Genomic DNA, 25,104 nt, shown 5'->3' on the forward strand with positions numbered 1-25,104 from the left:
CCAGCTACCTCAGGCCCACTGAAAAGCTTCTGAGGAAGTATGTCGCTATTGTAGGTCTCGGTCTCCTTCATGAGCAGCTCCGAGATGGCTCGATTTGTAATATTGAGGAACGTTGTGTTGCTAGGTCCGCCATCCGAGAAGAGGAGGTTGATGAGTGGAGTGCTGTGGACGCTCATTTTACCACCCACACTAACAATTTGCTTCTTCTTGGTCGAGTGCTGTCGGTCTACTGCCCATGAAGATACCGGACTCTCCAAGCAGTGCAATTGCATTGTCGATATCTTTCCAGTCTTTCGTAACTAACTTCTCCGACGAATCTGCCTCATTTGCGCTATGGGCGTTATGAAGGAAGTTGTAAAGGTGCGCATATCCCAGTACAAGTCCATTGCCGTTCTGCGATAGAAGTAACAGGTCACTAGCAGCATGCATGACCACAAACGTGATCGTTCCAGCGAGGAACGGATCCATAATGACCCAATCGTATGGCATGCGGTTTTCATATGTTTCCGGTGACCAGGTCTCGTCGTGACCGTGGGTTTGCCGGGCACTCGCTAAGCGAAAGTTCCAGATTGGGTCTGAACTCAACCAGATCAGCCGTTCCGTCGCATCGGAAGGGTCGCGAAAGAAGGAGTTTAGGTTTGCACGCCCCCATGGACTCTGCAAAAGCGGTGATGTCGTCAACACGTCCTGTAAGTACCCGCCCCTTTCAACGTACGTCCATACGTTATGATAATCTTCCAACACTTGGGCAGGGTTCTGACTTGAGTCAACACCCTGTGCGACTAGGTAGAGATCGGTATACAGCCACATCTCTAGGGAAATGTTTCCTCCGTACCGGGTCTGGTCCGTAGGCTTACGGTCCCCGCAGTTGCTTCGACTTAGGTATGTGTACCATGCCAGTGTGAAGTTATCCATAGCAGGCGGTTGTTTATCCACCCGTCTTATCATCCATACAATATCATCGAGGGCGTTTGAGAGCTGTTGTAGTTTACGGTCAGGGAAGGTAAGATAGGCAACATCCCCTGCTTCGACATAAGGCTCGATGTGTTGTAATACATCCCAGATGTGAATGTAAGATTACAGACATCCATACGTCAGCAAGACATCCGGGATCTTGACTTCACAGCGCCGTTCATTTCCTTTAAGTGTGTGTTGCATCGCTCGGATCTCGTCCGTATCTCTTCTCATAGTCTTGCAGATCTCAGAATCATCGAAGAACGTATTCCAAAAGCTCTCAACGTTTCTTATCTCGGGGAAGGAAAGCGAGAACTCATGCACTAAGCTCTTTATCATCTGCATAGCCGCTTGAGTCCTTGCTGCAGTCGAAACAAGGTCGGTGTCCTTCCGGTAATAACGAGCCCAGGTTATTTGGATGACAACCTTGATCTGATTATAATCGCGCATCAGCATGCTCATGGCAATCAAACAGTCGTCCTTTTGGTTGTCGACAGTGTATGTCGTCTTCGAAGTTGGTGCCGGTTTGGCAGTGGCGGCTGCCTGTCCACCACTTTCCGGCTCCTGGTCTGCCAGATCTTCAATTTTAGGCGCGTCTGTCGGTGTATTGACGCAGTGAAATATCACGTCGCCCTCGCACTCGTGGACAGGTATCTTATCGTTATCGTCACGTGCGCTAACGCCGTGCTAACCGAGAACCCCCTGCAAACATCGTCATAACTCCTCTCATGATCATCGATCCGACATTCAGCCACATCACACAACTGCTATGACAAGCTTGCTGTTACTTCCCAACGAGCTCACACAGCATATCGCATCTTTCCTGCCCTGCTCGTCAGCCCTCAGTCTTTCAAGAGCCAATCCACAATTGCGAACCGTCTGCAATGACAAAATAGTATTCCACAACATTGCAAAGTACAACTTAGGACAGCCCCTGCTCTCCGAAAATGGCATAGAACTATCGGAAACCCATTGGGCGGAAGCCGACTCCGTCTTAGCCAAAACGTCTCTCCAAGAGACGATCCGCATAGCATACGCAGCCGAGAGATGCATCGAAGCTCTGCTGGAGAGTGGCGACACATGGACCTTGCGCAAAGCCAAAGAGATCGATTCGTACGAAATGAGTAGATGGCTACCGCATATCATGGCTTTGCACCATCCTGTAGCTGCACAGCTCAAGCCCGAGACTTTCCTGGAGCTTCAAGGCCGCTTACAGGTTCACTTCCAATCCGATGAATACTCACCCAATCTCCTCGATGTCAACTTCATCCTCAGCTACACTATCTTGAAGCAATTGCAAATTACAGGAAACGGGAAGCAAGTCAAGGCACCCTTCGACCGCTTCTTCTCTGTGAACCACATAAAAGATCCACCAATAGTGGCGAGTAACGGCGTGAGACTGGATGGAGATGCGATCAAGAGCCTTCGGCAGCGAGTGCGAGACTATGGTGCCTTCCGCAAGAGACATGGCGATGGATTCGGATTGGATCAAGCTACGACTCTGCTCCCTACTTTTATTCTGGAACTGGCTGTACATGGTTCAAGTCCATTGCACAATACCGCACTCCCGTCACCTACCAGAATACCCTTTAACTCGTTCATGCACTTCCTGCCGACTATCTTCGCCAAGAATCCAGCACCCGCTTACGAAGATGAAAATGACAACGTACCATTCGGCGAGTGCCATGCTCAAATGCTTTCACCCGACTTCCTTTCATCTGGGCAGTGGACGGGTTACTGCTCGGACCAGCGAAGAGCCTTGGGAAGAAGACGCTTCGACCCGCGTATGCACAGCATCCAACTTATTGCACGGGACACCACTACACCTAAGTGGGATGTCGGCGGCTATACCACATATACGCTCATCGATTCGCAGAGTCGAGGGACTGATTCTGTCGGAGAGTTCTCACTGGAAGGCCGCGTGCGACACAACGATGGAGACATTCTCTTAACGAAACGATATCTTTCAAAAGACTTGTCATATGAGTGGGAGGCTCGAATGACACCGTTTGGTATGGTGGGTGCCTGGGGCACTGGAAGAGGTCTTGATACGAGATTTGGGGGGTATTTTTGGATCTGGAAGGAGGAATGGCAAGAATTGTAATAAGAATGTTAGTTCCACACCAGATACAGGAACTTCGCGGCCGAACACACTATGCTGCCACGATGACCTACTATACACTACTACCGTGTGTCTTCCTGCCCGAGATCACCTTAATAATCTACACTAGAGTCTCTATCCGCAGTCATGCATTACGCAATTTGCTCAGCTGAATTAGCGGCAATGTCTTCCACTCGACCTGACGTTTTCTTCGCAATTACCGCCACACAAACAACCTCGACCTTACTGGAAAAACATCCCTATGTATGAGGGCAAAGAAGCAACCCAAGTCAACTCATCGCAATACAAAAAGCATATCACCTCCGACCACAGGAAGACAGCACATGCTTGAAATTCTCACAAGTCACTCTAGGCAACACTACAACCCTCCAGACCATCACTTTAAACCCCATCAAACCACAAGAAGGTTGAACGAAGCAAGACGAGCCGCAAAAGTCAATCACGACGACCATACTAGTATATCACCCGAAACAACACAAACAGCCAAGATGTTAGCATTACGCAAACCCACACCACGGACCGGACCCGCACAATAGCTTTGACGATATCCATTCCATTGACCAGGAGAAAATGCATAATCTCCCAGAACGCTACGACACGCACACGTGTCTATCAGACCTCCATAATAAGGCGTGACACTGTACCGCATCGATCCCAGTATACCTCGTGAACATCATCGTCAACTCTACCCTAGACGTCCATACCCATGCAAACCCTCCCTCCCCATGATTCCCCGAAACACTCGACCAAAAACGCCAATGTCACCCTCGCATTGTCTCCTCACCATACCACAACGATCTACGACGTATCCATAGCCTCGCCCGCCGCCGCCCCAGCCGCCGCCGCCTTACTCCGCTCCGCCATCTTCTCCGCCAACAAATTAGCCTTCCAACTCTGAATCTCCTCCCTGAGCTCATCATTCGGAATGACATCCTCAATCTTAAGCGGCGTCCGATTAAACGGGTCATGCGGATCACTCAGCAGATGCGCCTGGATAGTACCTCTATCAACAATCTGTTTGCTAACAGGAAGCGTGACGGGGTCTTCCATGAGCGACGCCAAAATAGGATCGAGGTACTGATCAGGAATTTCTCCAAGGTCAGCTTCGACCATATCAGCTTGTTCTTTAGCAGTCTTGATACGCTCAGACATGTTTTCCCATTGTGTCATTTGCTCGGGTGTTTTGAGTTTGAAGCGTTGGAGGATCTTGTAGGCTTCGTCCATGTATTCGGGCCGGTAGGAGCGGCCGTCTGTGGCGACGGCGTCGATGAAGGATTGTTTGGACTCGAGGTTGAGGTAGACGTCTGTGACTTCTGCGAGCATGTTGCGTGGGTTCCAGCCGTATTCCTCGGGGTTTTCGACTTTGAGTTGGGATTTCTTGGGGCCGACGAGGGCTTCGAGGTTGTAGTCTAGCATGTGGGCGAGGCGCACGACGACTTCCTTCTTGGTGAAGGAGTCGGCGAGGGCTTCGGTGAAGAGCTTCAACATGGCGACGGTTTCGTTGGTGAGTTGCATGTAGCTCTTGGCCTTGCCCTGGGCTGATGACAGCTTTTCTTCCCTCTCTTGACGCTCCGTCTGCTCCATGTTTGCTGGGGCATTCTTAAGCTCTCGGGATAGATCGTGGATCTCCTTGAAAGCGGTGAATGACTCATCCAGGACGAATGTTACATCGTTGAGGAGCAGGTTGACGAATTGAACGAAGAAATCCAAGTTGACGCGCGCTTCAGTCGCAAGGTGCTCGCGGTACACTGGGTTCGGCCAAATGCACTTGATGACCTGGAAGATCTCGTATCGAATGTTGAACTTGTCAAAGAACTGCGTATGCGTTCCGGTGCTCTCACATTCGATGTAGAACTTCATCAGGGCGTGGAGCAAGTGCTTCATGGCGAAGTCGTGTGCAAATAGCGTGTCACCAAGCACGCCCTTTGGCTTACCGTGAATCTCCCATACTCCGTGGAATAGAATGGTGACAAGACCAGACTTTAAGTATGGGTTCTTGATGTACTCTGAGCTTCTCAGGAAGGTAATGCAGATCTTGACAATTTCCTCGCACTGAGTGGTTGTGATAATATGCGGCATGTAGCGAGTGATGAACTTGAAGTTTCCAACAATGTCCTCAACGAAATATTCAGGTAGACACCTGAACTGCAGTGGTTGTTCTTCGGGTAGAGGCAGCTGAAGCTCTGATCTAGGAAAGTTGGTACCGGGCGAAGCAAGCCGTAGAAGCCACACGATGACGTATCGCATCAGTTGCATGGACCGAGCTTGTGTAGTCTCATCAAGCAACACACCTTGAATGGCCAGGATGCTACACTTGGCCTTCTCGATCTGGTCTTTCATCTTCTTGATGTGGTTGTCAAAGACAGCCAGCTGCGCCTGACTAGTCATGTACTTGGGTCGCTCGGGCTCGAGCTTAGCAAGCTCCTTCTCAAGGTACTTTACGTCCTTTTGAAGGGTACCCAACTTGGTATTGGCTGCCTCCAAACCATAGTGATGAGCGGCCACCGTCAAGAAGAAGACCTCGCTGATGAAGTTGTTGGTACCTGGGGCTTTGGTACTGTAGAACTCATCCGATGCATTCTGGTCGGCATTGATCTTTGTTTCATCTTGGATATCAACGCGGGGTGATCGGCGAAGGTAGTCAATGTCGATGCGATCGATCTTGGAAAAGGTAGCGTCCATGAAAGGCTCACAGAGACGATCTAAAATCACTGTGACATTGACCATGAAGCCGTCTGATGATACTGTTTTCCTGTCCACTTGTATCGCACGCCTCTTGTGGTTCTTATTGACTGTGAGCGCTAACCAGTCTAGCATCTTCTCACGAGATTCCTTGTTCTTGATGAAGGTGTTTGTAATGTCTAGCAGTTCTTCTTGGTGGGTTTGAAGTGTCATGCGGACAGCTCGTTGCGCGTTGACGATGAGTCCCTTGTCGACAGCCGCGGAGCCAGAGAAGTAGTTCATGGCTACGTCAGCCTGCATGGGAGATAACCGGAAGAAGGGCCCTAAGAAGCTGTGTGTTTCGATATGTTGAGCCTCGATGTAAGCAGGCAGAAACGTTTCAGACTGCGCCATAGCAGCTACGAGCGGCGGAAATCGGACGAATACCCGCAGGATCAACATGTGTGCCTTGTAGTCTCCATTCATAGAAACCTTGGAGAGGCGCCGGCTGACATCCACCATAGCTTCCACAAGTGTGTCCTTGATGATATCGTCTTCACCTATGCGCTGGCTCGCTTCAGTGAGGAACTCGTAGCAGATACCGCGCTCGTCGTCAGGTCCGAGAAGTAAGCGATCAGCCAGTGCGTTCTCCACGGGTGGGTCTTCCTGGAACATTTCTGGCATGCTAGCTGCAAAGATGCAATAGCTGAAGCACACTCGTCGGGCCTCTTTGACAACTTCGAACCGTGGACCAGTCTTATTGGCGAGGTTCTTGAGCGCTTTGGAAACGCGTTTCCAGCAACTCATGGTGTATTCCAACGCATAGCCCTGTGGCTTTTCTGACGCTGCTTCCATTATGACGGAATCCAGTTGATCTGTAGTCAAGCGGATTGGCCTGCCCTGTTCCTCAAGATCGCGTCTGGCGCTTTCGGCAAAGTGTAGCTTATGTCCGTGTGCATCGTGCGTATGGCTCTCGTCCAGAGTTACCCTAAAAATGCTGCTGATTGTCCGATCCTCCCACGCTTCTATGCTCAATTCCGGCGCCTTCTGGGCGGTCTGCGGTGCGGGGCCACTGCTCGACGACTGTGCGGGTTTGATAGTGATGCGCTTCTTAGGCGGCTCGTCGGTCTTGACACCTAATTGGGAGAAGGGATTCGCGGTCGGAGTGGGCTTCGGTGGTGGCGCCGGTGATTCGGTGGGCTTTGGGGATGAAGTGCCCGATGATGCGGCTTCAGGTGCGGTCGAGGGCGGCCGTGAAGGACCATTCGGAGTCGCAGGGCCGCCCAGCTTTGCAAGGCGCTTTGCACGGATCTGGAAGATATCCTCGTCAGCGTGTCTCTTTGACAGGCGGTCGGAAGGTGAGCTCACCTTGTCGGCGTCAGACATGGCGTCCGGCGCAGCAGCGGGTGGAGGTGCAGGTGCAGCATCAGGCATTGCGCTGTCTTGCTGCTCAGATGTCGCGTTGTCTGGTTGGTCGGACATGGCCTTGTCTTGGTGCTCTGGTTGCTCGGGCGGTTGGTCGGCCATGATGGCGATGTACTGGCTTCAGGCTGCAGCGAGCTTCGGTGATGGGCAGCTGAGAGACAAGTGTGAGCGGTAGAGAGGCGGTGGGGTAGATTAACGTATAAAGAGAAAGAAAGAAATAGGCCGTGGCCGTTTTGGTACAAGGACGTGGAATGAAAGAGGCGCGAACCGTGGAGCAGTACTGCGTCAGTGCCTGTGGTTAGGTACGGGTCCCGGAGCTTCTAGTCTGCCCCGCCACTCTAGCCTGCACCCTCGCTCGCCAACTCACGTGTACCAAAGAAGCTCGACGAAGCGCGACGAAGTAGTGCATAGTCATGGACTGTATTTCCGTCCTTATCTCCGGCTTATCCAGATCTGACAGATAGCTCCAGTTGTGGTCGCTGCCTTGAGCCCTGCCCAACGCGGTAGCGACCATTACCACCAATTTGGTTCACATCACCACCCACTTCTCACAGCTTCCTGCCATCATGAACCTCAGTTTCATAATTCCCAATGCACGATATTAGATCGTATTAAGCATCCATTTTCTAAGATCACGTATGCTTCTACCTTGCAATATTCCTTGCAGAACGCAACCCAAAACATAGCCACCCCTAGTGTTGTGTCCAGAAGGGACTCCAGAAACTAGGACTTACCAATTGCCCCCCGTATTACTGGTACCTCTCTATGATCACTCCTGGTCGAGCCGAACGTTGGTATGATGGTGTTGGGAGGCCTCGTGATGGACAAACGATCTGCGTAGTCGACCAAGACGCTCATGCGACATACTTACCTTTGACAGGTCACAGGTTTCACACTGCTCGCCCCAGTTTATTGTGAGCTCTCTATCCCACAATATCCGAGATAACCTGTGCAACGGGAAAAGCTGGGTACCTACCTCCTAGAAGTCTACAAGACCTCGAAATCTTATCAAACCTAGTCGTTCATACTGATATAGGCGGTAGCGTCCTGTTCAGTTTGTTCAAAAGCAACCCCAATCTGTCATGTAATCCTCGGCCTTGTCTTCCGTATCCGCTTGTTTCCATACATCTTCTTCACCTGCGACGCCGTTTTCATCAACGTGCCAATTCCCCTTCTCAACCAGGTCACACCAGTTGACTAGGACAGCGGCCAACGGTGTGCCATGTGCGGGTAGAAAGGGGGTACACATCCCATGCCGGTACAAAGCATCTTGACCTTGATCGCTCGGCTTCACGATAGTTCCATTGTTCTTGCGCACGTGGCCATTAGCTCCGGTGGGGAAAGGCAAGAGTAGAGAGATTGTGTGTGTGTGCGTGCCATCGGGGGTCAGATACAGACCAGCGCGGTTGTCAAGGGTGTGGGCATGTCCCCGTCTATCCTTCCACCGGTCCCGATCAGACTCGAGAACGAGTTCGAGGCCTTGTGTCCGCCACGGGAACAAGAGAAATCTGGGTATATAGCCCGTTTCATAGTCCGGAGTGGTGATGGAAGCGTCGGGGTGTAGCTCCTGTAGTTTGGAACCTACACGGTGAACGAAGGCTTCGGTCGGAATGTCTAGTTGCGGAGCGATGGAAGTAAAGGTCGGCTTCTTCGCCCGAGAAAGGAATGCGCGTGCGAAAGACGGGATAGCGGGATATTGCTCCAAGATCTCAGATGATACCAAAACAGCGTCCATTTCTTCTTGCTTCTCCTCCTGGTGTGCTCTCGGGTCGTCATCTTTCCCTTGTCCCGGTAGGCTTTAAATGATCGCGTCCACCAAACTATGCCACGCCTCCAGCGCGCCCTCCAGCTCAAGGCCAGTCCACTCGAGTAGCCTCCATCCCTGCGTAGTAAGTTCATCTCCCAGGTATTCTGCATCGATGACGAATTTCCCCGACTCAACGCAGTCCCAGTAAATTTCCAGCGCATTCTGAAGATCGTCCCAATAGAGGTCATCAGGTTCGGAATACGGGGAGGCCATGTAGCCCACTTGCTGCGTCGATAGGCTGTACAAAAGACCCCCTGCATCATATCCAGGTCCAGTGTAAAGCAGGATGTAATCCTCGCGTTCCTCGATGATGCCAAGCCACATATCGGGGATCATATGGTTAGGCGAAGGGACACCGACGAGCAAGGGATTGAAGGCCAAATGTTGATGTTGTTCGGGCACGACGATGTCGATGCCTGATAGGAAGGCTGTGAGGTCATGGTCGAATTCTTCCTCGATATCTAGGGGCAAGGGAACGGGTGAGGAAGGATCTAGTGAGTGCGCGCTGAACCAGCTGCGTTGAATCTGAGGTTGGCGGTCGGGTGGAAGGTGCGAGCAAGCGTGGGCGACGATGCGGTTGTGTAGATCCATGCACTTGTCAACCTCAAAGCCCATGGTGAAGGTCGAGTCGCAAAGGTGTGTTGTGGGCGGGGTTTGTTGGTGTACACGTGTTGGTGAGTTGAGGTAGCCGGAAGGCACGGTTAAGAAGCGCCCCATTCAAGGGAAGAACTGACTCGACACCCACCTAAAGCTGTTAATCTAGAGGTCTACATTGCGTTCAAGTCTTATAAACATCCTGTTCTACACCAATGTAGTCTGCAGCGGGCCTGTCTAGTCTCCTCCGTGTGTGAGTTGGAGGCGTCTTGGACATAGTGAGGAACACAGAAAACAGCAGGAGCAGGAACAGGAACAAGAAGATGGCCTAGAACGCAGACGAAAAAGGCGTATGGATCCACGCACTAGGTCGACCCTGCCGTTCGACAGTGGTTCCTGCCTGTGGGAGACTGGTCGCGCTTGCCAGAGCACGCGCACGCAGAACAAGCTGGGGAAAGGGCAGGCGAGCTGTCAGGTCCAATCTGAAACCCTTGTCACGACCAAGACCTTGCCGGGGCAACCAGCAACACACGACCGTAACAACTGGTGCAAGGCGATTGCAGTCAAAGAACAGCCGTCTTGTGCATGAGAACAGGGCCTCCGTGTTATTGGCCGTGCTGGACATGTCAAACCGCACCGGGGGACAAGCTGCTGCCATGTGACGGCTCCGGGGCGTGTGCATGGGTAGTTTACCTTGTCGGTTAGGGCAAGGCGCTTGATGCAGATAGCTAATCGCCTTCTCCTCTTCTCTCGGCCAACCTACAGTACACGCCATCGCGACGACGCTTCACAAACCTTCTACGTGATAATCAACTGAGCAGCTGTCCAGGTACGTCACGCTCGCTCTCATTTCGCTCCCGCTAGGCCGCAATCGCCGAAGCGCTGCGTGGCGCAAGCAGCACTCAGCCGCAGTTGTTGCAGCACGACCCCCGTTGCGGCCATGGTGCCTAGAGCCATAACACCCTGAAGCCGCTGTTCTCCAACTTCAATCACCGCCAGTCCAGCTCTCCATCCACATACTCACCACCTCCCTCACAGATCTTGCTGCCCCCACCGCCGCCTCAATAACCCATCCCCCACGACACCATGGCCGAGATTCGACGAAAGCTCGTTATTGTCGGTGACGGCGCCTGTGGAAAGACCTGTCTGCTCATGTACGTCCTCGCCCTCGCCCATCACTCTTAACACTACTGTAAAACAGCTGCTAACGGTGCCGTCTGCAGCGTCTTCTCCAAGGGCACCTTCCCCGAGGTCAGTACTCGCCGCCCGCCTCGCCTGCATCCCTGAGCCGCGTCAGCCTAGCTGTTCCGCCTGCACTCGCAGCCATCTCTGCCTGCACTCCCTCCCAACGCACCCACTAACGTGCCCGCCTGCAGGTCTACGTCCCCACCGTTTTCGAGAACTACGTCGCCGATGTCGAGGTCGACGGCAAGCACGTCGAGCTCGCCCTCTGGGATACCGCCGGCCAGGAAGATTACGACCGTCTGCGCCCTCTCTCCTACCCCGACTCGCACGTTATCCTGATTTGCTTCGCCATCGATTCGCCCGATTCGCTTGACAACGTCCAGGAGAAGGTACGGCAAATGCCTCACACGCGTACAAGCAGCCGCTGACACACAACAGTGGATCTCCGAGGTTCTGCACTTCTGCCAGGGCCTTCCCATCATCCTCGTCGGATGTAAGAAGGATCTGCGCTTCGACCAGAAGACGATTGAGGAGCTACACAAGACCTCGCAGAAGCCCGTGACACCCGAGCAGGTTAGTAGCCACACTCCACCCACCCATCTCCCACTAACACACCCAGGCCGAGGATGTGCGCAAGAAGATCGGTGCCCAGAAGTACCTCGAGTGCTCAGCCAAGACGAACGAGGGCGTCCGAGAAGTATTCGAGCACGCCACCCGGGCTGCCCTGTTGACCCGGAAAGAGAAGAAGACCAAGAAGTGCTTGATCTTGTAAGCCTGGACAAGACTTTGCGACGATATAGGTCGAGAGCCGCCGCAACCGCGCGATGTTGAGCCTGGACAAGAGCAACACGGTGGCGGCTATCGGGTGTCTAATTAGTGGTCTATTTGAGAAGGAGGGCAACATGTCATGGGCCGGTAGGGGTAGCAGACAAGCCGACTCCTTCCAGTCTGCTTGCAGTCTCATCTCTGACGGCACCTATACGAGGCGTTACTGTGCTGGATCTTTTGTGTGTTTGGACCGTACATCATCTTGGGGTAGTTCATGATGGGGTTATCTTCTCAGAAAGCGTGTGGATCGAGATTGAGCAAATGGTAGGATCTTTCTAATAACCGGTGCTTTGTTTTGCTCTTATCGTGTCTACCCATATCAATCGTTGAAGCCTGTGAACTATATAATATGACTGTCTTCTTGGTGACTTCTACATTGTGATCCAACTTTCCATCAAGCAAAAGCTACTGGAGTGATAGCTCAACAACATCGACATACATGAATGATGCGCCAATCTGAAACACGCCTCCCCATCATATCATCACATCGTGCATCCACCCTTATCTCGCACCAAACACCGCATATCTCTCGCATTATCTCCCTCTCCTGACTCGCTCGTCACATCTCTCTCCACATACCAAGCCCATACTTATGCAACGCATGTACCAAGACTGTTCCTAACGTGTCCAATCCTCTTGATCCGGCTACGCCGTTCCGATGTACCGCCCCGCCTTTAATGCAGGCGGGAGGCGAGGCGAGGAGGAGTCTGAGGGCTGGGGCCTTGCTTGAGATGTGCTGGTACTGGTGCTGGGGCTGGGCCGGTGGGTAAGGTGTGTGGGAGGGTGGGTACGCAGTAATGTGCAGTGGATAGGTGGATATGTAGAGCGGAAAGTGGAGATGCGCTGGGGGATCAGGCCACCAAGCTATTGTCGGTGTCTGCACTGTCTGCTTGATGGTAGATGTGAGGTGGCTTGCGATGTTGGGCAAAGTATATATGTACTGCTTGTTGCCTTGGGATCTTGGGTGTTGAAAACATGTGCACGTGAAATCGTTATGATGTGTGGATACATGTATTTATGTATAGGTATATATACAATGTGTCCGCGTAGTGTCTCTCCTCAAGACCAGACTGCTGGTTGTATGTGCAACTCCGACTATGCCGTGTCCCTGAACGCCCGTGCTAGTAATGCTTATCCGTACCCAAATCTTATATGCTACATGAAAATCGAAAGCGCGGTGAATGCTCCCACGAGCGCGAAGAAGGACGTCGAAGTCGAGGACACCGCAGCAGCAGTACCCTCCTGGTCTTGAGGTTGTCCGGCACCCGCTGTATTCGAGCTCGCTCCCCCAGTCCCAGTCGCTGTCTTCGATGCCGAAGGAGATGCGGTACCTATAAATTTCAAGTCAGTCAATGTTACTCCGATGTCAAAGACAGAAAAAGGCCCAAACATACCAGTAGAACTCTCACTCTCAGCAACAACATCCTGCTCCTGTCCCAAGACCCCCAATCCCACTCTACTGCCCTCGAAATCAAAAACACTATACACGTTCTTCAGAAACACATCGCCCACCAACCACTGATTGTCGGCAAACGTCTTCCTGCCCACGATATTACTCCTGCACAACTCCGATCCGTCGTCTTTACCCCCCACCCAATCCGCCGTGGAGATGTTGTATACACGATCGTTGAAGGAGAATTGTATGGCAGCGCTGGTGTCGCAGGGTACGAAGAACGTCTCGCCGTCTTGTTCGAAGCCCTGGATTTGGGAATGTAGAGCCAGAGCATCTGGTTCGGGTATGAGGATGAAAGAGGTGCCCGTGTCCATAATCGCGGTTCGGTCGACCCCAGTGGTAAGATTAGCAGACTTTCCATCTACGCCAGCGTCTTGTAACGGTATCTCCCAGAACCCTGATTCGTTGTCTACGCATTCGATGTAGTTGATGTCACCGGTGAAACGATCTTTGTTCACTTCTCCCAGATTCAGCTCGCCATCCATCTTGCCATCCTCGCCTCGACTCAGATGTATACCGTAGAGTTTTGCGCCGATGAGGTCCTGGCTCGAGAGCAGGTCCATGATCTGCGGTGCGGCGATTTCATCGTCGCCTGTGCCTTGGACGCCGCGGCCGATGCCGAGTATGCCGTCCATGGGGTATGCGCGGAACTCGTCGGATACGTTCGTCGCGAGACCGAATGTGAGGGTGGGGGAGAGCGAGGGTCCCAGGTGGAGGACGTCGGTTGCGAGATGCCCGGAGGAGGAACCTGTGCCGTAGGTTACGCTGAAGGGGGTTGTTGCGTCGGTCTGGGTGTTGCGTTAGCATTTGAACTCGTACTGATGTCCGATCCGAAGAGGGATACAAGAGAGATGGAGGTGAGAAGCATAACGTACTTTCAGCGTACTCGAATCCGCCGTCCCGAAAGTCGCATGCGTCTTACACGCTTCGCTCTCGCATTCCTCACTCATAACCCAGGTATTGCTCGCCGCTGAATCGAGCAGCAAATGGTATTCATCTGTGCTGTCGCCGAACGTTACGGCGACCATGTAGCTGAGATCACTGCCATCTTGGTCTATGGCTACGCTGTTTTCTTGGCTGGGGTTGTTCGAATTGACGATGTTGTAGGCGTTTTGGCGGGAGCGTAATGAGGGTGTGCGTATGCGACGGAGGGGAAGCGTTATGGAGCGCGTGGTTCCTGCTTGTGAGGACGGTGGCGAGGAGGTTCGGTGCGAGTGCGTTGATGTGGAGGCTGTCTTGCCGGAGGTATAGTGGTAAGGGTAGAATGCTGTCGCTGTAGGTAGGATTGCTGCCGTTGAGAGCGCGAGCCAGGTCGGCAGGTAGGTGTGCATGGTGTTGTGACGTCGGTATCTAGAGTCTGAGCTCTTCAGTCCTTTCGCCTTTCCAATTGCTGTGTGACGTCTTCTCGAGGAATCGTGGTATCAAAGTCGCTTTCCAGTGTTCCAAATGCGATGTTGTTAACGCGTCTCGTTCGCCTTCAGCCGTGAACGAATCCAATCTAACCCGATCGCCAGAAACGAACGTAAATAACAAGGCGCAGTAAACGTATACACAAGAAGAAGAAAAGATAACGACTACGCAATACCCGCCTGAACGAATGGCACCTAGGTAGGACGTGCGGCTGAAAAGAAGGACAATGCGGGTATGATCATCCAAAAGGCACAAGTAGGTAAACAGTCCCTCAAGCTTTCCAAACGCCACAGAAAACCCAAGTTATCGTAAATAACAAGAAGAAGACGATGAGAAACGTAAAGCAGTTCAGACGAAAGAAAGTACCAACGCCATCGCGCCATGCACCGCGCAAGCCTCACCCAACATGACGTCCTTGGCTCTCTCTCCGTCCCTATCACGATATGGATCCATCGGACGCGCAACCCGGCTAGTTGAGAAATGTGGGGCGCGCTAACGTCCATCGTGTTTACCCCTGGAACCGACGTTCGTTTGAAACAGCGAGGTCATGTCTGACAGGACCAATGACAGCTGCATGATGCAGCAATCTGCATCGGTTGTCTGGCATCTGGCATCTTCCTCGCTGGGGGCGAGGATGGGTTCAAGGCTTTGATTTGCTGGTTGGCAGAGCTGATGTAGACGATCTTAGGAAGGGAAGGTGGGCTTGGCGTAATGCGATGGGCGACGGAGAGGCCGATGGGGGACGATCGGTTTGGGAGTGGAGTGTTTTGATTATGCAATGGTCTAGGACGAGGGCAAAGTCTTGTTAGCACTGCGATTGACAGAACTTGAGAAGGTGTCTATGACTGGTTCATTCAAATGGTTCTACGAGATCTCGTTGCGAAAGTTTTGACATCTACTATTTCGCCCCCGCCTGAATCATCTCTGGCGCTTTCTTGACACCCACCACCTTCTTTGCCTCCATAATCTCCAGCCTGCTGAGACCCATACCGCTTAGGTATTCGTTGAAGCTGCCAAGAACCTTCTCAAGACCTTGTCTGAGACATTCTCTGGCTTCATCTACTTCAGGCACCTTCCTCCTCTCCGCTTCTGGCTTGCCGTTCGTCTCCTTGTCGCTCCAGTGTATAGGAGCTGTGTCCATGTACTCATCGATCTTCTTCAGCGCAATAGTGAATATGCGCACTATGCTTGGTATTCCTTGGTGAAAGCGTCCTAAGCTGTCTTCGGCAAGAGAAAACACTGCAAGGTTTGCTAGTGCAGTCGCGGCATTGCAGACTTGGGAAAGTTGAGAGTAAGGTGCGCCGAGGACGACAATATTCGATGTGCGTTGGAAGGAATGCTGGAACAATAAGCCGACCGGGGAAGAAACAAGCTTGTTGTAATAAGTCGTGAAGAACGACTCGGCTTCCCGGGCACCTTCTTGGGCCTTCTTCATTCCTTTGTTGATGGCTTCCCGACTGTATGCTTGCTGTGCGTTTCCTGGAGCGCTGTGTGACTTTGCAATACTGGCGGTTGCTGCTTCGACATGTTCCCACCTGGTACTTGGTTGTGGTGGCGCAGCAGCAATCGGCTTGTCGTCCTTTAGCGGTTGTGCGATACGAGGAACCAGATTGATAGGCCCGGTTGGCTTGTCTTGACCTGATGCGTCGCTGGGCTGGTAGGCTGGATCGAGACCAGCACTGACACGTTCGATAAGCCACTTGAGCTGTCCCAGACAGATATCCGTAACTTGTTGATGTGTCGGAGCCTTCTTACGATCCATCTCGCTGTAGATAGTCTTGCGGCGCTCGGGAAAGGCGTCGGTGATGAGGGCTAGCTCCCAGAAAGCAATGGCCTGAATTAGTTAGCAGTGAACGTAGTAATAGTATCACTTCCTCTTACCTTGACAGTATCCTTCTTCGACTTGAGTCCGTTCAAAAGGGATCCATTGGGGTCGGTAGAGTCGTTGGTGATGGGCACATCGTTCTTCAAGGGCTCCTGTGCGAGGTACACATCGAAGGTCTTGTTGACAAACTCCCAGAGCACAACGAGAAGCGTTCCTTCTGTGACGAACATGAAGCACAGAGGAAGGAATGGAGCAAGTCCTGTAGGTGTGGAAGTCTTGGACAAGCTCCAGAGGTATCGACTGAAGCTGTAGTAGTAGCTCCAGATCAGGTTTCGGGTTCCGAGGTAGTAAAGGCAGAAACCGGCAGCTGCAACGACCGAAGCCAAGAAGGTCGAATGTGTTGCAATGCCCTTGAGCGATCTCGTAAGAACATGTCTGGGCTTGGGACCCCGTCGTGCCGGTGTGGAAGTGGTCGCGTCACCCCGCTCCTTGTTAGGCTTCATCGCCTGCAACTCAATCTTGTCGTAGTCCCTCCACAAGTGTACCCCCGATTGTGCTGCTGATAGTAGGTAGAAGAGATAGCGCAGGTAGAGCGGCCTCTCGTTCAGCCGGAATCGCTCGTGCATGCGGCCGGCCTCGATGAAGTTGAGCCTGGCTTGAGTGCCCCGCGACCAGATATAAGTTTCGACAAACAGCATCGCGGAGAAAGCGTACGCGACAAGCGTGATCAGTGTCGCCGGACGGAAGAAGTATTTCTTGAACGTCTCGAATCGGGTCTCTGTTTGGCGGCGGCCAACATGCCACTGTGCGACGCGAAGGACGTAGATGGAAAGGGCGGAGAGAAATATGAGGAGGGTCCGAATGCCAGTGAGGCCTAGAGGAAACCACAGCCATAGCACTGTGCTTGTTAATAGGTGTGTATGGGTTTCATTCAGGATTTCTCACTGTTGTCCCATTCTCCCATCCAGCATGCGATCGCATAGCATAGCAGCAGCGTGTATCGACTGGCCTTGTTGAATCTTCGGTGCAGAGCAGGCGTCAGGTAGTCTCTGTACGGGCGCACTTGCGTTCCCAGCGGTGCGAGCGCCATGTTTGCGACAGTTCGGGGCAGAGAGAGCGTATGAGTGAGGAACTGGCTATATCATAGCAAAGAAACAGAAGGATGGCGTCGCGCCAAGAGTAATTCGAACGCGCTGATGCGGCAGTCTGATGTACTGCAGCAGTGAAAGCTGCCCGACTTTGTCAAACAAACATTGTTGATCGGCGCAGCTACCACTTCGTCGCCGACAGCTGCACGCTTACCTAAGGGATCCGCTTGTGCCTTGAGCCATGTGCCCTAGCCGCGGTCCTTCGTCATCGCCGCAGGAACCACCGAGCACCAACCTCCAGGTAGCCACGATTGGACTTGCGTACTAGGTTGCAACAACCCCACACACGATCGCATAGCTCCAAACATCGTCCAGACACTCTTCTAGAAGATCATCGAGTGCCGCTTCCCTTATCCGGCACCATGTCTTTCCAACGCTCCAGCGCCCTCGAATCGCAACCCACGACATGGCGAAGGGACGACGATCCGTCATACGCCGATGACCCAGAGTTCCGCGACTTCGCCGACAAGCTTTCCGACGACCTCTTCGCCCTGACCCGCAACGTCGCCCGCCTGTCGCAAGAGACGGGCAAGCTAGGGACCAAGCACGAGACCGCTCGTGTGCGCGAGCGCGTGAAGACGACCGTCGAAGAGACATCGGAGAAGTTCAAAGAGCTTGGAGAGGGACTGAAGAAGATCACCACCTGGCCCGATGTTGGGGTATGGATACCTCGTTCTTGAGATGGAAGCCGGTAGCTAACAGACCACAGCCCTCGCAGAAGTTCACGCAATCGAAGCTCCAGCGCGAATTCAAAGCAACACTCACCGAGTTCCAACACCTCCAGAAGCAAGCCCTAGAGAAAGAGAAGCAGTCGGCACAGGCGGCACGCACAGCCCTGCAAGACGTATCATCGCCAAGCGAAGAGCGGGGAGGAGACTTTGGGCAACAACAAGAGCAGGAGCAGCTGCGCTTGGCAAACCAGGATGAGGTCGACTTCCAAGAGTCGATGATCATCGAGCGCGAGTCTGAGATCCGCAACATCGAGCAGTCGGTTGGGGAACTCAACGAGTTGTTCCGCGATGTTGCGCATATGGTGCACGAGCAGGGTGCGCAACTCGACATCATCGAGGAGAACGTTGAGGTCACGCATGACGCGTCGCGAGGTGCACATGTGAACCTTAAGCAGGCGAGCAATTACCAGAAGAGCGCGAGGAGTAAGGCGTGTATCCTGCTGCTCATTCTCGCCATTGTCTTGGTCATCATCATTCTTGCGGTTGTTTTGGACTAGATGATACGTACATCGTCTCTGTAATGCTTGGTTTTGCTTGTTTTCGGCGTTGCATTGTACATTTGGGGGGATCTTATACCACGGTGCATTTCATTGCAAATTTCTGTCGTTTTCGAAATGTGTTTTTGCCAACTATGTCTTTTGGCTCTCCATCGTATGCTTTGCAGTGGCTCTTGTGTTAGCCAAGTCATATCTAATCAATGTTCAACATTTCCTCTCACTATCGTGTGTCCTTCCTGTGTTGGTTGCTCGCTCCTTCCCCCACGTGCCTCTCAGGACAGTGCTCGGCTCACTGAGAAGGCGCGCTATAGGAACTTTCTCTCACCTCGCGTCATGCCACATCACTGACTGTCACTTTACGTCTCTGCTTCGACGCCGCTTGCATGTTCCCGAACGCTTCCAACGGCATTCGGGCTGCAGCTGCATCTTCGGATCCGCTGGACTTTACCGACAGTAGCGACCTTGATGACATCGGCGACCTGGATTCCCAAGACTTACTACCGCTGTTAGAACGCACACCTACACCGCCGCCACCACTCATGTCTCGTCACAACCCTTTACAGGTCGATTCCATGAGTGTCAGAACCTATTCCAAGAACAAGGTTGCCCCGCCACTGCACAGGTACATCTTCCCTATTGACATGCAGGGCTTAACTCACATATTCTCAGTGTCGCGGCACAACGAGGCATACCAGTCCATGTCGTCGTCGAAGTTGGCCCAGAACGCAAGGAATACTATGTTCAGAAAGCATTCTTAACACACCACTCCGACTACTTCCGCAAGGCACTCAGTGGTACCTGGAAGGAAGCCAAGGACGGAGTCGTGAGTCTGGACGATATTGAGCCAGGTGTCTTCAACCTATTCCTGGAGTGGATGTACACCCAACAGGTTCCCGTTATTTGGGCCGACTACTCTCGTATCATGAACCGATCGGTCACGCCCTTAGACATCTGCAAGATCAAGCTGTATGTGTTCGCCGATCGGTTTGCAGTGCCTGTTTTACGGACAGCTATGAACCGACAGATAGTCCAGGACTCTGACGCTGGTCCTCCGGTGGAGCTGGGCTACAAATCGATCATATACGCCTTTGAGAATCTTCCACCATCGGACCCACTCCTAGACCTATTCGTGGACCGACATTACGTGGAATGGAGTGGGTACAAGGTTCCGATGCTTCAGCTACCGCATGATTTCTTACTACGTTTCTTCGAGAGGGTAGGTAGCGAGCGGGCCAAAGGCCATACCGTGAAACCGGGCGTCTATCAATTGGACCTTTGCAGTTACCATGAGCATACGACGGATGTGGAGAAGAGCTCTTGTTCTGGCAAGTCAAAGTTGCGCATCGGAAAAGTTGCATTGGAGCGGCCACTCAGGAGCGAAGACCACAAAGGGGCATGCTGAATTACGGGCGGCCAAACCTTCTTCTGCGTCGCTTCTGGCTGGAGAGTATCTGACATTCTGTACGGGTATCTACACAAAATTCTGCAATCAAGCTAGCCATACGCTCTATGCGCTGTTGACAGGCTCGCCCTTCTCATCAATCAAACTCTCTTCAGTCTTGACTGGACCTTCGCCCACACCTGTCAAGATGACTCTGCTAACACCCTCCTCCAAGAATGTGATAGCGGGACCGGCGTCAAATTTGACCTTCTCGAGCGCGTCGGCGTTGGCCTGAACAGCCTGGCCCCTCTCGCCTTGCCAGCCATCCTTCTCGTTCAGGATCTGCTTGAACAGACCAGCAACCTCCTTCTCGTTCTCCTCAAGGTAGTACACAACAGCATTTGGGCCAGCGTCGAAGGTGTACGCAGCGATGATCTTGCCAGCCGCAGCGTTAATGCTCTCAACGACCTTGATAGCCGCCCGGGAAACATCGTTGAGGTAGAAGATCGGAGGGAATGTATCGAGGCAAGTAGCGTGGAAAGAGTTGCTGTCCATCATGGTAAGCTTGCCGAAAGCCTCAAAGTCCTTGTCCTGGATCGCCTTCTGCATCTCCTTCATGCGCTTTGGAACAGTCTCGGTAGCTCTCGACTGGAAGAGACTAGATGTAGCAACAGTGATCTGCATACCAGAGGTACTCGACACACCCTTCTTGGCCGCGCTAACAACCAAGATCACAGCGCGCATGTTGGGCCAGTGGCTCGCAGGCGCAACTTGGAACGCAACACTATCACTGCCATCCGAAGCGGAGCCTTGTTCCCAGCCTACATATCCGCCGAAAAGCGAGCGGCACGCGGAGCCAGAGCCCTGCCTTGCGATACGGGAAAGGTCGGTTGGCGAAGAGGGGAGCTCGTAGAGGTTTGCAATTGCGCGGACAAGAGCAGCGAAACCAGCAGCCGAACTAGCCAGCCCAGCAGCGGTGGGGAAGTTGTTCTCGGAAACGATGCGCAGAGGCAGGTCGGCGAGTTTAGCGAGGCTAGAGTCCTTCTCCTCGAGCTGCTTCCTCAGTGCCCTCAGCTCCCTGAAGCACGCTTGTGTCCTAGCACCAGAAACATCCTGCGATTGGCCGTTGAGGAGGAGTGTGTCTTCTTTCGGGTAGGTAGACGAGCACGACGCGGTGGTGTGGGTGCGGAGGTCGGACTGCGCGAGGGTGACGCTGAGGGAGGAGTTGGTGGGGAGGTTGAGCTTGGGGTCGCGCTTTCCCCAGTATTTGATCACGGCGATGTTGACCGGGGCGGTGGTGCTGGCACGGTGGATGTCGGACATTTTGACGTTTGGTATGCAAGAAGGACGGGAGGGAAAGAAGCAAAACACTGAGGGTAGCGGTGAAAGTCAAGGGGGCTTGGTGGGGTTTAATGTTTATATGCAGGGTCTAGTTGGATGCGGTCTAGAAAGCGCGGATCTAGGACAGTACCTCAGGACAGCGGAATTACTTGCGCGATGACAGGTTAGACAGATTTAATCTTGGAAATTGGCCGTTTATTACGAATTATACTCCGGCTGTGAGAAGATATACACCTTGACGCTGTCCAAAGCGGTGGAATGCGGTAGTTCAACGCCAGCCAATCAGACCCGCCTGATTCCCGCAAAGGCCCGTGCCCAACATTTCTCGATGGCTTCCGTCACGATCCCGAGTTTCTCGGAACCCGACAAAACCAACCTCACACATCTCCACGACAATGTCCTCGCAAGACGACCCAGCAGCCGCCTGCCCCGTCGACCACAAGACACGCGAAGCATGGCTCGCCCAAGCCCGTGCACAAAACGGCACCACACCACCAAATCCCCATAGTACACCCATCCCAACACCCGCCGCCGCCGCGCCAGCACCCTCCCAATCCGCCGTCCAGCAATCCTGCGACTCATCCACGCTTGACCAAAGCACCACCTCCCCACCCCCAAGCAGCACAAGCATCCTCTCGCAAATACGTCTCGGCACCGACCGCGAAGTAAGCACAATACCACGCGCGCTCCCCTCCCAAATCGCAGCACAACCCGCACCCAATGCACGACCAGCAAACAACGAGCGCGACACAGGCTCGGACAAGAAAACCGGAAACTGGATCTACCCGTCCGAGCAAATGTTCTTCGACGCCATGCGCCGCAAGTCCTACGACCCGTCCGCCCCAGACATGCGCACCATAGTGCCCATCCACAACGCGGTCAACGAACGCGCGTGGCACGAGATCAAGACGTGGGAAAGCGGGCGCGGGAGCGAGAAATGCGGCGGGCCTAAATTGGCGAGTTTCTCTGGGTTGAGCACGAGTTTAACGCCGCGGGCGCGGTGGAAGAGTCTGATGGGGTATCAGCCGCCGTTTGATAGACATGATTGGGTGGTGGATCGGTGTGGGACGAAGGTTGAGTATGTGATTGATTTTTATGCGGGGAGGGATGAGGGGAAGGTGGGGAAGGCACTCAATTTTTATTTGGATGTTAGGCCCAAGTTGAATAGTTGGGAGGGGGTTAAGATGAGGATAGCGCGGTTTTGGGGGTTTTAGGGGCGGAAGATGGGGGAGAGATGGGGTTGTAGGATAGATTTGTATATATGTATGATTAGTTGACTTGGAGTGGGGTATAGGCAGGATCTTTGATGAGTATGGATAGATGTATATATGAACGCGAACGGGAATAGAGTAATTTCGCTCAAGAAGGGAAATCCTGCGCCTGAACGCGCAGTCGACGCTACCATACGCCTCTATGCGCCATGCGTCCATCTGAGAGTTAATTATACCCCCGGAACAACTCCCTCTAAGAACCTCTCCTCCCACCCTCCAACATCAAGATACGTACAGCCAAACGTACGACAAAGTCTATCCCTCGTCAGAACCAGAACGCGTTCATCCCAGCCACCTCCTAACCTAATAAACATCCACACCCAACTTCCTCAACTTATTACAATTCTTCAACTCCATATTCCGCGCCTTGTTCATAGCCTCTTGGTCAACACTAAACCACCCCTGCGCCTCTTCCATCGCCCTCCTCTGGCGCACCCTCTCATTCTGACACCTGGTATTCGTAATATGCACATACTGATTCTCAGCTATATCATCCAACTTGCGCCACTTCTTCGGCGTGTAATCATGCACTTCCTTAGGATCAACGTAGTAATCTATCTTTATCCGCGTAGACACGCGCTTGAGTGTGTTGGGGGAGCGCGGTGTTTCGAAGACGAGGTTGGGGCTTGCGGAGGTGGAGGTTGAGCCGGAGAAGAGGGAGGAGAGGAGGGGGAGGACGAAGAGGAAGAGGAGGGGGAGCAGGTTGGCGAAGGCGGAGGAGAGGTTTTGTTGGCCTTCGCTGCCGGGGGGGACGGCGGTGCCGGGGCGTCTGCGCGGACGGCCGCCGCCGAATTGGTGGACGCGGACGCCGGGGCCGCCGCCGAGGTTGAAGACGAAGCCTGGGCCTGTGTCCATGCCGCCTGTGGTGTGTTAGTTCGTTGTCGTCTTTTTGTTGTTCTTGCTGTGCAGTATAAACCACGACCTCAAGACCGAGGTTTCCGGGCAAAGGAAAACGTACCAAAAGGCCCCCCAAACGCACCCCCAAAGAACTGTCTAAACAACTCTTCAGGCGTCATCTCCTCCTCAAACCCACCCCCTCCTCTTCTCGCAAACCCATTCCCAAACGGACTCGCACCACCCCCTCCATTCGCACTCGCATGCGCCCTCGGATCAAACCGCGCATCTGGATCCCCGCCAAACTGATCGTACTTCTTCTTCTTATCCGGATCGCTCAGCACCTGGAACGCCTTGCTGACCAGCTTGAACGCCTCGTCGGCGCCATCGTACCCGTTCTTGTCCGGATGCGTGAGGAGGGAGAGCTTGCGGTACGCTTTTTTGATGTCCGAGTCTGAACAGCTGGCTTTTACTTCTTCCAGACCGAGGATCTTGTAGTAGGCGGTTGGCGCGCATGATTTGATGCGTATTACGGCGGCTTTTTGCTCGACCGTGAAGGCTCGGCCGGCGCTGCCGTCGTGGTGGTCTCGCGATTTGGCGTCGGAGCCCGAGGTTTTGCCTGACATTGTGTCGTGTGCGAGAGGCGGTTTGTGGGGTATCGGTGTGTTGTGGTGGGAGATTGTGCTGCCGGGGCAGGCAGCGGTGGGGGTGGGAGGCCGATGCGCAAGTGTGGACGGCTGGTGATAATGCGGCGGTGATGGCGATGGGTGTGCGTGAATCAAATATCGTCCCGTGACGGGGTTGTGGTGGTATTAGTCGTTAAAGCGTTATCTGTTGTCTGTCGAAGTTCGCGAGTCCCGGAGGCCAGTTTCCATGTGCTGGGTTGGCACGGGCGGGCGGTCCACTTGCCGGACCAACGTCATGGTCTTCACCCAATCTCAACCCATGTACCCTTCTGTGCGCATTTGTTCCTGAGCACTGGACATATTCACTCGCCTGTCAATTCTTTTACGCACTTCTATAGCGCACACGAACTCCACCATGCCCGAACAACCAAAAGCCTCTATGCTGCAATCGCTGAGGAATTGGGGAGGTACGTCTATCCTGTTACTTCCTGATTCACCTCGTCGCACGTGCCTCACATTGTCTTGTATACTTATCGAGGCAAGGTCACTAACTCAATCATTGTTGTACAGAGAACTCCGTACCGCCAACACTCCTCGCCACCCTAATCACAGCCCAACATGCTCGTCCATTCCAGTTCTTCCCCATGACGTTTACACCCGTCTTGCTCTTCTCCTCCTACCTGAACTTGAGCAACTACAAGACCGATGCTGCCGGTATCACGGCTGCATGGAGTGGTCTATATGCATTGCTTGCTATGCGGAGAAGTCAGGTATGTTTGAATTATTCCTTCACGTCGAAGGATTCTTCCATCAGACTACATTGAGAGTGGCAAAATCTAACCAAACCCAGGGCATCAAGAACAAGCTCAGCGCTCGCGGCATAGTAAGAGGAGGCTCACTCGCTCTGTGCGCCATCAACGTGGCAGGTTGCGGTCTAGCCTACACATTCGGCAAGCGGGAAAAGGAAGAGAAGAAAGCATAGAGCTCGACAAACGCCGTCACATGTAACAT

The 25,104-nt window shown here is 53.2% G+C and overlaps 13 protein-coding genes across 13 annotated transcripts; 6 read left to right on the top strand and 7 right to left on the bottom strand.

Annotated features, from left to right (window-relative positions):
* Positions 1-189: 189 nt before the first annotated feature.
* Positions 190-721, bottom strand: J4E90_001555 (uncharacterized protein; the record flags this gene model as incomplete). The annotated part of the gene is made up of 2 exons (XM_051431142.1): positions 190-657; positions 716-721. The coding sequence occupies 2 exons, from the start codon at positions 719-721 to the stop codon at positions 190-192; spliced, it is 474 nt and encodes a 157-aa protein (XP_051294276.1).
* Positions 722-1,723: 1,002 nt separating this feature from the next.
* Positions 1,724-3,058, top strand: J4E90_001556 (uncharacterized protein; the record flags this gene model as incomplete). Its single annotated transcript, XM_051431143.1, has 1 exon — positions 1,724-3,058. The coding sequence occupies one exon, from the start codon at positions 1,724-1,726 to the stop codon at positions 3,056-3,058; it is 1,335 nt and encodes a 444-aa protein (XP_051294277.1).
* Positions 3,059-3,874: 816 nt separating this feature from the next.
* J4E90_001557 (uncharacterized protein) lies at positions 3,875-7,264 on the bottom strand (the record flags this gene model as incomplete). The annotated part of the gene is made up of 2 exons (XM_051431144.1): positions 3,875-7,048; positions 7,106-7,264. 2 exons carry the CDS (start codon positions 7,262-7,264, stop codon positions 3,875-3,877), a joined length of 3,333 nt encoding a protein of 1,110 aa, XP_051294278.1.
* A 1,696-nt stretch (positions 7,265-8,960) lies between these two features.
* Positions 8,961-9,686, bottom strand: J4E90_001558 (uncharacterized protein; the record flags this gene model as incomplete). The annotated part of the gene is made up of 1 exon (XM_051431145.1): positions 8,961-9,686. The coding sequence occupies one exon, from the start codon at positions 9,684-9,686 to the stop codon at positions 8,961-8,963; it is 726 nt and encodes a 241-aa protein (XP_051294279.1).
* Positions 9,687-10,649: 963 nt separating this feature from the next.
* On the top strand, positions 10,650-11,520 carry J4E90_001559 (uncharacterized protein; the record flags this gene model as incomplete). The annotated part of the gene is made up of 5 exons (XM_051431146.1): positions 10,650-10,717; positions 10,787-10,814; positions 10,940-11,137; positions 11,187-11,321; positions 11,368-11,520. The coding sequence occupies 5 exons, from the start codon at positions 10,650-10,652 to the stop codon at positions 11,518-11,520; spliced, it is 582 nt and encodes a 193-aa protein (XP_051294280.1).
* Positions 11,521-12,731: 1,211 nt separating this feature from the next.
* On the bottom strand, positions 12,732-14,360 carry J4E90_001560 (uncharacterized protein; the record flags this gene model as incomplete). Its single annotated transcript, XM_051431147.1, has 3 exons — positions 12,732-12,907; positions 12,971-13,817; positions 13,905-14,360. The coding sequence occupies 3 exons, from the start codon at positions 14,358-14,360 to the stop codon at positions 12,732-12,734; spliced, it is 1,479 nt and encodes a 492-aa protein (XP_051294281.1).
* A 977-nt stretch (positions 14,361-15,337) lies between these two features.
* Positions 15,338-17,354, bottom strand: J4E90_001561 (uncharacterized protein; the record flags this gene model as incomplete). Its single annotated transcript, XM_051431148.1, has 3 exons — positions 15,338-16,273; positions 16,321-17,162; positions 17,210-17,354. 3 exons carry the CDS (start codon positions 17,352-17,354, stop codon positions 15,338-15,340), a joined length of 1,923 nt encoding a protein of 640 aa, XP_051294282.1.
* Positions 17,355-17,774: 420 nt separating this feature from the next.
* J4E90_001562 (uncharacterized protein) lies at positions 17,775-18,640 on the top strand (the record flags this gene model as incomplete). Its single annotated transcript, XM_051431149.1, has 2 exons — positions 17,775-18,071; positions 18,122-18,640. The coding sequence occupies 2 exons, from the start codon at positions 17,775-17,777 to the stop codon at positions 18,638-18,640; spliced, it is 816 nt and encodes a 271-aa protein (XP_051294283.1).
* Positions 18,641-19,023: 383 nt separating this feature from the next.
* J4E90_001563 (uncharacterized protein) lies at positions 19,024-20,042 on the top strand (the record flags this gene model as incomplete). Its single annotated transcript, XM_051431150.1, has 2 exons — positions 19,024-19,262; positions 19,310-20,042. The coding sequence occupies 2 exons, from the start codon at positions 19,024-19,026 to the stop codon at positions 20,040-20,042; spliced, it is 972 nt and encodes a 323-aa protein (XP_051294284.1).
* A 105-nt stretch (positions 20,043-20,147) lies between these two features.
* Positions 20,148-21,344, bottom strand: J4E90_001564 (uncharacterized protein; the record flags this gene model as incomplete). Its single annotated transcript, XM_051431151.1, has 1 exon — positions 20,148-21,344. One exon carries the CDS (start codon positions 21,342-21,344, stop codon positions 20,148-20,150), a length of 1,197 nt encoding a protein of 398 aa, XP_051294285.1.
* Positions 21,345-21,757: 413 nt separating this feature from the next.
* On the top strand, positions 21,758-22,576 carry J4E90_001565 (uncharacterized protein; the record flags this gene model as incomplete). The annotated part of the gene is made up of 1 exon (XM_051431152.1): positions 21,758-22,576. One exon carries the CDS (start codon positions 21,758-21,760, stop codon positions 22,574-22,576), a length of 819 nt encoding a protein of 272 aa, XP_051294286.1.
* Positions 22,577-22,936: 360 nt separating this feature from the next.
* Positions 22,937-24,093, bottom strand: J4E90_001566 (uncharacterized protein; the record flags this gene model as incomplete). The annotated part of the gene is made up of 2 exons (XM_051431153.1): positions 22,937-23,493; positions 23,592-24,093. 2 exons carry the CDS (start codon positions 24,091-24,093, stop codon positions 22,937-22,939), a joined length of 1,059 nt encoding a protein of 352 aa, XP_051294287.1.
* A 415-nt stretch (positions 24,094-24,508) lies between these two features.
* J4E90_001567 (uncharacterized protein) lies at positions 24,509-25,075 on the top strand (the record flags this gene model as incomplete). The annotated part of the gene is made up of 3 exons (XM_051431154.1): positions 24,509-24,560; positions 24,664-24,863; positions 24,944-25,075. 3 exons carry the CDS (start codon positions 24,509-24,511, stop codon positions 25,073-25,075), a joined length of 384 nt encoding a protein of 127 aa, XP_051294288.1.
* Positions 25,076-25,104: the final 29 nt, after the last annotated feature.

Source organism: Alternaria incomplexa (assembly GCF_024043165.1).
Source record: "Alternaria incomplexa strain BMP 0042 chromosome Unknown scaffold_2, whole genome shotgun sequence".
Taxonomy (NCBI): domain Eukaryota; kingdom Fungi; phylum Ascomycota; class Dothideomycetes; order Pleosporales; family Pleosporaceae; genus Alternaria; species Alternaria incomplexa.